Below are 11,262 nucleotides of genomic sequence, written 5' to 3' on the forward strand. Positions count from 1 at the left end.
CCAAAACATGGCAAAAATGCCTCCAAAAGGCGTTTGGGAGCAAAGAATCATCATCATCATTGTGGAGGGTACAGACAAAGGCATGGCCATCCAAGACCCCCTTGCTTCATACAGTTGCCTACCTCTGCCCTAACACAACCACTATTTATTGTATAGAATGTTCACATTTATGATAAAATAATGTGTTCTACTGTTTCTGTTTTTTGTTTTGATGCTGGGCTGGAAGTATGCTCAGCTTGCATTGCAGGATGCTCAGGAGAAAGAAAAGAGAATGAAGGAAAAACTGGAAGAAAAGCAAAGGCAAGTTAAGACTTGGAGTGATTTAGTTCTGTGATCTAGTGATGGATAAAATTGTGTGCCCACACACAAAGGAAAAATACTATGACTGTCTACCTTAAATGACCAATGACAGCTGAAACATATAATCCAGTTGTGAAACAGCTGTGGATGTTATATTTCTGTCATGATTTTTCAGATTCTGCAAATATACAGTAGTGCTTCTAATACCATACTTCCTCTTTGCCTCTTTAGTGGACTGATTAGAATAAAGAATAGACAGAATCAGCAGTTAGGAAATCGTTTTCCAATAAAATACTCCAAAAGAACCTATTTGGATATAAGCGTGAAAACTAAAAGTTGGTATGATGGTGTGGTTTTCACTACTGAGTAGTTTTTACAAATTTGTATTTAAAATAATTTTCAAAATAATTTTAGTATCATAATGAAATATGGATATAAATCCCACTGCATTTGGTGGTGTTTATTGCCAAGTATGTGTGCATAAGATTGCAGTCCTGGCTGCAGTCTTATACACACGTCTGAGTAGAGAGGGAGAGGACAACCTCTAGTAGAGATTTCACGATCATGCATAAAATGAACCAGATTAAAGGAAGAGATTCATCAAATGCATAAAAACAAAGAAGGTTGACCTGGAATAGTGAACCAGTTGTGTGTGTGTGCATGTGCGTGTAAGTAAACAAAAATAGCCACAAAATGACAAACACATAAAATGTATTAGGATCAAAAGGTAAATACCTAAAGAAACAAAGAAGCATTCATATGTATAGTAAATAGCTGTTATGAACAAAAATAGATCTGGTGATGGAAAAAATGATATAGGCAGTCCAAATATATTACAGTTTGTACTGAGTTTATAAACCCAAGGGAAATTCACTGCATAACCTGTGATACAAACAGTCCAATTATCTATAAGCAAATGAATCCAAACATGGTCACCAAACGACATATAATGCAATCAATTCCAATATCCAGATAATTAAAGCATTTCAGATCCAAGTGGGGATGATAACTCCACAAGGTTTTGATACCATTTCAGAAAGAAGTAAAATTACACAGGCAACAGCAGAGAATCTCAGTTAGTGGCACTGTAACACAGTTGAAGAACATTTGTGCAGACTAATAACTTTATGAAGCTCTACTAAAATAGCAGAACAGCAATTTGTAATGAAAGGTTTTTGCTCCATAAACTAAAAATAATCACTCCTAAAACTATACAGATATCCTGGGTTCTAATATATGTTCATACACTCATTATTTTGTGTTGTTAGTTTTTGCTTATATATACTGTATTCTGGTTCTTTTTCTTATTCTTTTTCCAAGATTAGTCATGAGCCAGATTCCTGAAACCTAGAGGTGTATGTGGATTTTTCATTTTAACCTTAAAATATTGGTAGTAGTTTGCTCATTTCATCATTTAAATCTGTAATAATAAGAGCTTGGAAATGGTATCTTTGGACTACAGTGTCCATAATCCCCCACCCATAATGACCACTGTGTACGTGATAGTTAATTATGGCAGATTCTAGCCTCTAAATGATGACATCTACAGCTGGAAATTTTATTATTTTTTTTTTAAATGTTGCTTGTTTTCTTTGTGCAGAAACCTGAAAAGACCAAAAAAACTCTTTTTAATATTTGGAATCAACATTCAAAACAGAAGTCAAGATGGGATGCTTATCTATAGCAATAATCGCTTGATCAGGTTCTTTGAAAAAGTGGGAACCCAAACAAATATGGGATCATAGTAAGTTTTCTTCCTTTCTGCAAAAAAAGAAAATTTGACACCACTTTCTGGTTGTTTGGAAATTTCTTTATTCTAGATGAGAGCAGGCTCCATAGTGCACTTTAAATGTCCAAACCTAGCTGCATAATTATGAGCATTTGTTACTCTTGTTATTGTTGTGTGCCTTCAAGATGTTTCCAACTTATGGCAACCCTGAAGCAAACCTGTCACAGGGTTGGCAAAACGTATACAGAGGGGGGTTGCCACAGCCTTCCTCTGAAACTAAGAGAGTGTGACATGCCCAAGATCATCCAGTGGGTTTCCATGGCTGGGTGGAGATTTGAGCCCTGGACTCCAGAGTCGTAATCCAAGCTCAGATCATTGGCTCTCAATTAAGACCATTACTTCTAAGAATTGAATGCATGGGTTTAGGAAATATACTGTATTTTCTGGCATATAATACTACTTTTTAACCCAGGAAAATCTCAAAAGTTGGGGGTCGTCTTATACACCGGGGGTCGTCTTATAGGGCAGGTGCTGAAACTTCCGAGCTGGACTGGAGAATCTGCGGTCGCTGCATATGGTGGGGGGAGCTCAAAAATGGCCATGGCCACATCCCCACTGTATGCGGCGACCATATGAAAGCAGCAAGGGTGGTGCTGTACAAGTACAGTAGAAGAAAAGCCACTCACCAGGATTTGTGGAAAGAAGTGATTAACGCAGTCCCGATGTCAAGGTGAGGGGGCGCCTCACCGGGAAGGTGTAAGTGAAGGGTGGAGCAAGCTGCAGGCATCCAGGACACCCAGGGTATGGAAAAAAGAGCCGTGTTTTGAGCTACCATTCTTATGGTCTTTGAGACAGGGAGGGCTGGGCAGGCAGGGAGAGCTGACCAATTCAAGCAGGCTTTGTATACAACAAGTTTTCCTGCTAAGTACCTGCATGTATGTCATAAGCATTTGAATTAAAATTACCATATTGGAATCAAATCTGAAGTTTTTTTAAATTTTTATTTGGTGTACGTTGGAAGAGGTGTAGTCTTATACGGCGAATATATCTCAAACTCTATTTTAACTGGAAAAGTTGGGGGTTGTCTTATATGCCCAGTCGTCTTATATGCCGGAAAATACAGTAATTTTATTTTTCCATTTTCAGGTACTTGTATCTTGCAATTGGCAATTACTGGTTCTGTTGGGGAACTGCTGAGCAATCAGCTGAGGGCTAAACTACAAGTGATTCACTCACTGAATTTTATGGTCACCTTACCACAGTGATTTGTATTCCTCTTTTGTCTTTTTGGTTAGAAAAGATGGAATATCTAAGTGGCTTTTGATGACTAGCATGATAAAAATTTCAACTGAAACCATGGTCAAAGTTGGAGAGGTGAAGGAGCCAGTAATTACTGGATCAGCAAGTGATATGAGAGGATAATATGACTCTTTCCTTCCTGCTGATGTCCCAAGGAAAATCCCTCCTGTGAAGGAAAGATTTGAATTTGAACTGAAAGGAAATCCTCCACAGACATACATAGAGCAAACAGTAGTTGCTGTCCACTCTAAAGATGTATCTTAAAAGAGCTTGTTGCAGTTCATATAAGCAAGTAATTGTGTTGGTAGCCCATTGGATGTTCCTGCGCATAGCTGTGCTTTCAGGAGCAAATGCAATGTTGATCTTTACTGTGTGTCAGATTCTTATCACCTATTGTATTCTGTCCTAGGATTATTAATCTATAATTGTATTGTCATGGGAAAATGTACAGGTTCTCCCTCCCTCCTTCCCTCCCTCCCTCCCTCCCTCCCTCCCTCCCTCCCTCCCTCAGAAAGATAGATATTTTTCTCCTCTCCTTTTAAATCTATTTATTATCTACCTTCCCTAGTAAGTGCTTTTCAGGAATGTTGCACTACAGTTCACAGCACCCTAAGCTAGCATGCCGATTGTTCTCCAGGTGTGTTGGACTGCAGAGTAGGAGTGGGAATCACATAGCCCTCCTAATGTAGTTCCTAAACTAACTAGGGCTCGTGGGATCCAACAAGCTCTGGAGGGCTGCATGATTCCTACCCTTTGCTGGAGAACACCTTTTTGTAGGTGTTCTCCTGCAAAGTCATATCTGAAGCAGGCACGCATAGAATTCAGGGTATTAAAGCAAGCCAGATGTTGTAGCACCTAGGAGAATGCCTCATGAGATAAGCCTGTTATGCTTCAATCCAAAAGCCTTCTCTTGGATGCCACCCTTCCTACAAAGTGAAAAGTTAAGGAACAGGGTTCTGCCTCTGCCTCTGTTTCTCCAAGAGCTCAGTTGTTCTTCTGGCCTTCACAGACCAACTATATGGACTGCGCGCAGCTCTTAGATATTGACATGCTGGAGCTAGGATTGCAGGTTGAAGTTGTATGTCTAGGCTTAAAGCTCTCCAGTGTCATTTTTGGCTTAGAGTTCTCTAGTTTATTGGACTTGGCAGACTCTGGTTCCATGTTCTAACCTTATCTGATTGTTTTTAGTCTCGGCCCTGTTATCTGACTCTGCTGCCCCTTCTCATCTGTTTCTTGTGCAGTCCGTTACTGGCATTTGACCCTGGACTGTAGCCCTTGCTACTAAACTCTGCCTACCTCAGAACAAGTTATTCCACAGTGGTAGGCTGGTGTTTTCTCGGTTGCAAGCACTGATTCTTCAATCTCTGAATTAATGTCCTGGTCACTGCTGGATTACAGGATCAAAATAATATATGTAATCTAAACACAAGGAAAAGAGAAACACGTTCCCTCCATAATTAGTAGGCTGTGTGAAAGTAATACCCATCATTGAAACCAGCAAATTGTTGTACATCATTGGATTTTTCCATTGGATGGACTACCAATCCACAGTCTTTATTATAAATCCACATAATAAAGTATTAATTTTAAAAAAATAAAACTGAACTTGATCCACATACTATATACTTAAAGGGAATCTGTTTATTTTGTAGGTGAAGGCAGGCAATTCATACTTCAGAGATATAAAGAAAATGCTCCCACATTTTCTCATCCTGAACAATTTCAGAGCAAAGGAAAATCAAGACACCCCATTCAGAAAGTGGTCAATCAGCCTGAATTTTTTCAAATTTCAGCACTTTTAAGCAAAAGAAAATTTGCACAAAAATCTTGGATTTTCCACAAAGAAACACATGTTCTTCTTCGTGGTCTCTGTGAATCACACAAATGAGTTATTCTGTACCTGCACAGTTAGCTTTGGAACTTTCTGGAATCACTAGGAAAGACTTGGTGATAGCTCCACCCACCCCCTATATAAGGTCCCAGTCTTCCCGCCCTTTCTCAGTTCCTTTTGTCCACAGTGCTAGCAGCTAGAGTAGCATTTCCGAGCCTGTGGGTCGCAACCCATTTGGGGGTTGAACGACTCTTTCTCGGGAGTCGCCTGGTTGGGACTCACCCCTTTTCCAGCGAGGCCAGGCATCCTCTGGCCTGCCGCCACTGTAATTGCACAGGACTGCTGCTGCCTCCTCCTCTTTCTCACCCCTCCTCCTCCCAGGCAACCAGGCCCTTCTGGCCTGCTGTCACCATCACGTGGGGCTGCCACCGCCTCTTCTTCCTCACCCTTCCTTCTCTTCCAGGACAGCAGGCCTTCTCTGGCTTAACGCCACCATGCAGGGCTGCTGCCACCTTCTCCTCCTCCAGCGTGGCCAGGCCTCCTCTGGCCTGCTGCTGCCACCACTGCTGTGACTGTGCAGGAATGCCACAGCCACCACAATCACAGCAGTGGTGATGTAAGCCCTGCGAGATGGCAACCACAGCGGCAGGCCAGAGGAGGCCTGGCCACACTGGAGTAGGAGGTGGAGGCGTCAACAGCTCTGCATGATGGCATTGGCGGCAGCAGGCCAGAGGAGGCCTGGCTGCGTTGAAGGAGGAGGCAGTGGTGGCAGCCCTGTGCAATGGCAGCAGTGGTGGCAGAAACCCTGCATGATTGCGGTGGGGCTCCCAGAGGCCTTTACAGCTGGACGTTCCACCCCTTCTTCCGGCTGGCTGCCTCCCTGATTGGTTGGGAGGCTGGGAAGGGGTGGGATTTCTGGCCACAATGGCTGCTGGTGCTTGTAGGTGTCCAGAAGACCCGCCCCTTCTGGCCGCCGGCTGGAAGAAGGGGCAGATCTTCCGGTGGCAAGGAGGTCGCAGCCCAGCAAAGGTTGGGAACCGCTGAGCTAAAGGGAATTGTTTGATTAAATTCGCGATTACAAAACTAAAAACCTAAACTTGACTATAAATCATTTGGCTACCCCTTTGGATTGTGTATTGGAGATTATTTATTGATCAGTTGACCTTTGGATTGTTTACGACCTACAGCTTTTCTTACCGGACTAAAATTTACTCAAACAAGTCTCTTGGTGGGTTGAAAATGGTGTCCATCTCGGCCTCTTTCAAGCGGTGCGTTAAATGGGGGGGGGGGGTCCCAGGCCAAGATCCTCATGACTCTTGTCTCCTCTGCCTTAGTGATGGCCATAATGTTTCCTCCTGTGCCTTGTGCAAGTCCCTCACACTGCAGGCCTGCAAGAATTGGGACACCCGCCTTAAGGCGGCTTTATATCTGCAGGCCCTTCAGCAGGTTAATCTGCCCAAATCCAGGGAAGCCGCCACTTCTAAGGATCACCCCCAAAAACCTAAATTAGGAGAGACTACATCCCAAAAATCAAGAGATGACTCCTCAAAGGCTAAGGACAAATCCACTAAGGAAAAGTCCTCCAAAAAATCACAAAAGCCTGATCGGGATCGGGGCTCCAACCATGAGGCTACAACTCAGCACTCCTCAAAGTGCAAACACCATGCAGAAGATGATTCTCTTTCAAAAAAAGGAGAAATTTTTGGAGTACTCATCTTCTAAGAAGTGGCACTCCTCTTCACCACAACATTTGGGAAAAGTTGATTGACCAAGAAAAACAAAAAAGCACCCCACCAGAATTAGGCTCCAACCCAGCACAGCCCCGTGCCGTGGTTGGTCCAGATCCTTTCAACCCAGTAGCTACCAAATCACGGGAACAATCTCCCGCTTAATCTCTCCATAATGTACAGATGGATCTGGGCTTGGAATCCAAGAAGGAAATCTGTGACACAGATCCCTTGATCCTTACTCTGAATCCAGAGGTCACAGCTTGAGCCCGAGGATCTCGGAACCGTCCGTCTACCTCTCCAGAGCCCCAACGAGCAGGTGCCACCATGGGCTATGTTGGCTACCAGCATGACGGTCCTTGTGGCCACAAAACTGACGACCACTTCCATAATGACCCATTGTTCCATCAGTACCTGGAACTGGTATACAATGATGAAACTGATTGCTACTATCTGCCCTGGAGGCACCGATTCGCCGCTTTTCCTGGCCTCGGGGAAGCTGCAAAATGCCGCTTCCCCACGGCCTGGAAAGGGGTGTCCTTGGGGTTCCATGCTCCAAAGACACCCTGACAGTGGCGGGGAAAGGGAGAAAGGGGCTACTCAGCCCCTTTCTATCACTGGTGTGGTCGTTTAAAGGCCGCACCAGCGATACGTGCAATCCAGCTTCAATTGGTCTTGGATGAAACTAATTTTCTGGACCCATTTCAAACCGGGTTCCAGGCGGGCTATGGAGTTGAGACTGCCATGGTCGCCCTTGTCGATGATCTCCGTCTGGGCATGGACAGGGATAGCATGTCCCTGTTAGTGCTCTTAAACATCTCAGTGGCTTTCGATACCATTGACTGTGGTATCCTTCTGGAACGCCTGGGAGAGTTGGGAATCGGGGGCACTGCGCTCCAGTGGTTCCGTTCCTACCTCTCGGGCAGATTCCAGATGGTGCAGCTGGGGGACGTGTGCTCCGATAAGAGGACACTTACATCTGGCATCCCTCAAAGGAAACCACTGGGAGAGATCATCCGGAGACACAGGGCGCGGTGTTATCAGTACGCCAATGACACTCAAATATGTTTCTCTGTGTCTCCGACTGATGCAATGACCAGGGATGGCATCTCTCCTCTAGACGCCTGTCTGGACTCGGTAATGGGCTGGATGAGGGAAAACAGACTCAGTTTGAATCCAGAGAAAACGGAAGTGCTCGTGATAGGTTCCACGGGCCCAGGGATGGAAGTTTGTCCACCTGTCCTGAATGGGGTCACACTCCCCTTGAAGGACTCCGTCCGCAGTCTGGGGGTGCTCCTGGATTCGTCGCTCCACCTTACATCTCAGGTGGATGCGACGGTCAGGAGCACCTGCTATCAGCTTTGGCTGATACGCCTTACCTGGGCCGGGGGGACCTTGAAACGGTGGTACATGCTCTGGTAACCTCTTGACTGGACTTCTGTAATGCGCTCTACATGGGGCAACCCTTGTACCAAACTCAGAAGCTACAATTGGTTCAGAACATGGCAGCAAGACTGGTCACTGGATCCTCCAGGGCCAGTCATATAACACCTGTCCTTAAAGATCTACATTGGCTGCCCATTCGCTTCCGAGCACAATACAAGGTGTTGGTTATCACCTATAAAGCCCTAAATGGCTTGGGCCCAGGGTACTTGGAGGACCGCCTCTCTCCATATAATCCGCCCCGCACACTCAGGTCGGCTGGAAAGCAATTATTGTGTGTTCCAGATGCTAAATATTCAGCAACATCACAGAGGGCCTTTTCCACCTCGGCCCCACAGCTCTGGAACTCGCTTCCCAGTGAGTTCCGCTCGGCCACCTCCCTCAACCTATTTAAGAAGGGGTTAAAAACCTTCTTGTTCCAGCAAGCTTTTCCCTAGTGTCCCCAATTGTAACTTCTGCTCTCCCTTCACTGTTGTGGTACTGCTGTTGTATTTTTGTGCTAGCTTGGATGTTGTAGATTGTAGTTTTTAACGTATTTTATTGCTGTTGTAATGCATTCTGTGATTGTAACCCGCCTTCATCTATGGAAAGGCGGGCTATAAATAAAGATTTTATTATTTATTTATTATTAAGGAGCTCCAAAACACCACAAGTGTCCTGCTGCGGCGCCAGGGCATCACGTCCATGACACGCCGTTTGGCTACGGTGCAGCCGTGATGTCGTAATGGCGGCGCCCATGTAGACAGGGCGCCGCCATTACAACACCGCGGTTATGTGCTAGGGTTGCAGGGCATCTGGAAAGGACGCCCCAAGGCAACCCTAGTATGTATCCAGGCCAGCGCTTTGCGCCGGTCTGGATACCGCCATAGCAATCATTTGTAGCTCAGCTAAGTTGTATTGTTAATAAGAAAATACTTATTTCAGATTGCACTGGGTTTCATAACAATCCCTCCTCCACTGACCAAAGCTTCTCAGTCTAACCCATTTGTGTAATTCACAGAGACCACAAAGAAGGACAGGTTGCTTACCTATAACTGTAGTTGTTCTAGTAGTCATCTGCGAATTCACATGAATCCCACTCATCCTCCCCTCAGTTGTGTCCTAATCACTTTATTCCTTGTGATACCGCTACACGGCATCCTTATGGAATTGAGAAAGGCTGGGAATACTGGGGCTTTATATAGGGGGTGGACGAAACTACCGCCAAAAAGTCTTTCCTAGTGATTCCAGAAAATTCCTGAGCTAACTACACAAACACAAAATAACCTGTTTATGTGAATTTGCAGATTACCATTCGCAGAACTATAGTCACGAGTAAGCGACCTGTCCTTTTTGCACAAAACCCAATGCACTTTGTTTCTGTACATATTTTTGCATTTTACAACACTGTCTTAAACTATATAGCTCTCTTAAACTATATTTTGACAGTCAAACAAAAAAAGAAGTTTTTTTAAACAAACAAGTGTTTTACAAAGGGTTCTAAAGTGCAAAACCCGTTGTAAACATAGCTCCAGGGTAGGAAAAAAGACTTTTGAAATTGCTTGTTCTGGCATCTGGGAATGGAATAAGATATTTATATCTCTAAATGTTTTCCTTACTGCAGTTTCGGAGCTGGAGCTGTGGGGATTGTGGATGTGCCCTTAGAAGTCATGGAACCAACGCACAACAAGCAAGCCTTTGCAAATGTTAAGGAATACAACCACTTGCTGAAAGCCATGGGAAACTGCCTTGTTCAGTATTGGAAAGATATAGGAATCAGTAAGTTTTTCTAGGAGCTGGTTCAAACAACTAACAGGCTTGTCACCTTGTCCAGACATTCTATCTTAACAGGTTCCTTAAATCCATGTAGGAATGCACACTGTTTCACCTCCAAAATCCTATCTTACAGCAGCCCTATCCTTTCAATCCCTGATTTTACCCACATTGGATAGGAAGGTCTAGAATGGGAATTTCTTTGACTAAGATTGGATCCCTCTGTACATCTAGGAGCCTTGCTAACATAGAAGCAAGGAAGTGTTCTCTGACAGTCTTGTGGCACATGGTATCTGGAGTACTGGGCTGGATTCCACAAAAGCCTTGCCAAATAAAACTTGTTAGTCTTGAGTAATCTGTCACCAGAGTCTTTGTTGGTTTTGCTCCTGCAGGCTCACATGGCTACCCCTATTCAAAGCTGTTAAACCAGAGTTCCAATTTTGATCAGGGCTTCTACTGAGACACAAATAGCTGCATCAGAAGCTCTTTCCCAGTCAATGGGAAAGCCACAAAATAAGAGAGCACATGGCTTATCACTTCTGACACTTTTGAAGTATGTTGTTTAAGAGTCTCTTTGAAAACATAGATGCTAGTCTGTAATGAATGGATCTTCTACTTTTTATTAGACTTTATTATTCTCCTTTCTTGGGAAGAATCTTTAGCATACTGGAAATAATGGATTTGTTTCTTGTAAACAACTGGTGTTTCATAAGGAGCTCTATTAATGAAAAAAACTTTCCACACCAATACCCCCCCCCCCCCAATCCAGACAAAAATCCTTACCTGTGCAGCATTTGAAGTCAGAATGGGGTTGAATACTTAGCGTTCCAACCTCGGCTAGCTTGGGCCTATTGAGCTAGGGAAAAATATTTTTATGGACAGAAACTCTCTGTAGTGGGTGGGAGAGTTTAGGAGGTGCAATCAAAAAAAAGTAACTCTTTCATGCTCTACTTCTGACATGACTGTGTTCAGGCATGGTTGTGTATGTAGGACCTCATGTACTAGAGTAGCTGCATGTATGTAGAGACCAGGCCTATGGAGGTTTTCCAGAGAGCCTGTTCATCTTTTTACCAGAAAAATCCAGAAAGTCTGGAGGGCGTGAGGGTCACACAAAGAGATTTGGGAGTCACATGCAGCCCTGGGCCAACTCCTGATATAGAAAGTGGTATAGGATTTTTTTT

General features: G+C 44.1%; 1 protein-coding gene across 1 annotated transcript in view; it reads left to right on the plus strand.

Moving 5' to 3' along the window:
- The window catches only part of LOC121917261 (MORC family CW-type zinc finger protein 1-like), an 81,034-nt gene that overhangs the window by 34,258 nt on the left and 35,514 nt on the right, over positions 1-11,262 (plus strand). Inside the window, exons 11-13 of the mRNA XM_042443044.1 lie at positions 227-300; positions 1,901-2,044; positions 9,933-10,087. Of these exons, the coding sequence (XP_042298978.1) occupies positions 227-300; positions 1,901-2,044; positions 9,933-10,087 (373 nt within the window). The remainder of the gene's footprint in view (positions 1-226; positions 301-1,900; positions 2,045-9,932; positions 10,088-11,262) is intronic.

This window comes from Sceloporus undulatus, unplaced genomic scaffold (genome assembly GCF_019175285.1).
Source record: "Sceloporus undulatus isolate JIND9_A2432 ecotype Alabama unplaced genomic scaffold, SceUnd_v1.1 scaffold_13, whole genome shotgun sequence".
Taxonomy (NCBI): Eukaryota; Metazoa; Chordata; class Lepidosauria; order Squamata; family Phrynosomatidae; genus Sceloporus; species Sceloporus undulatus.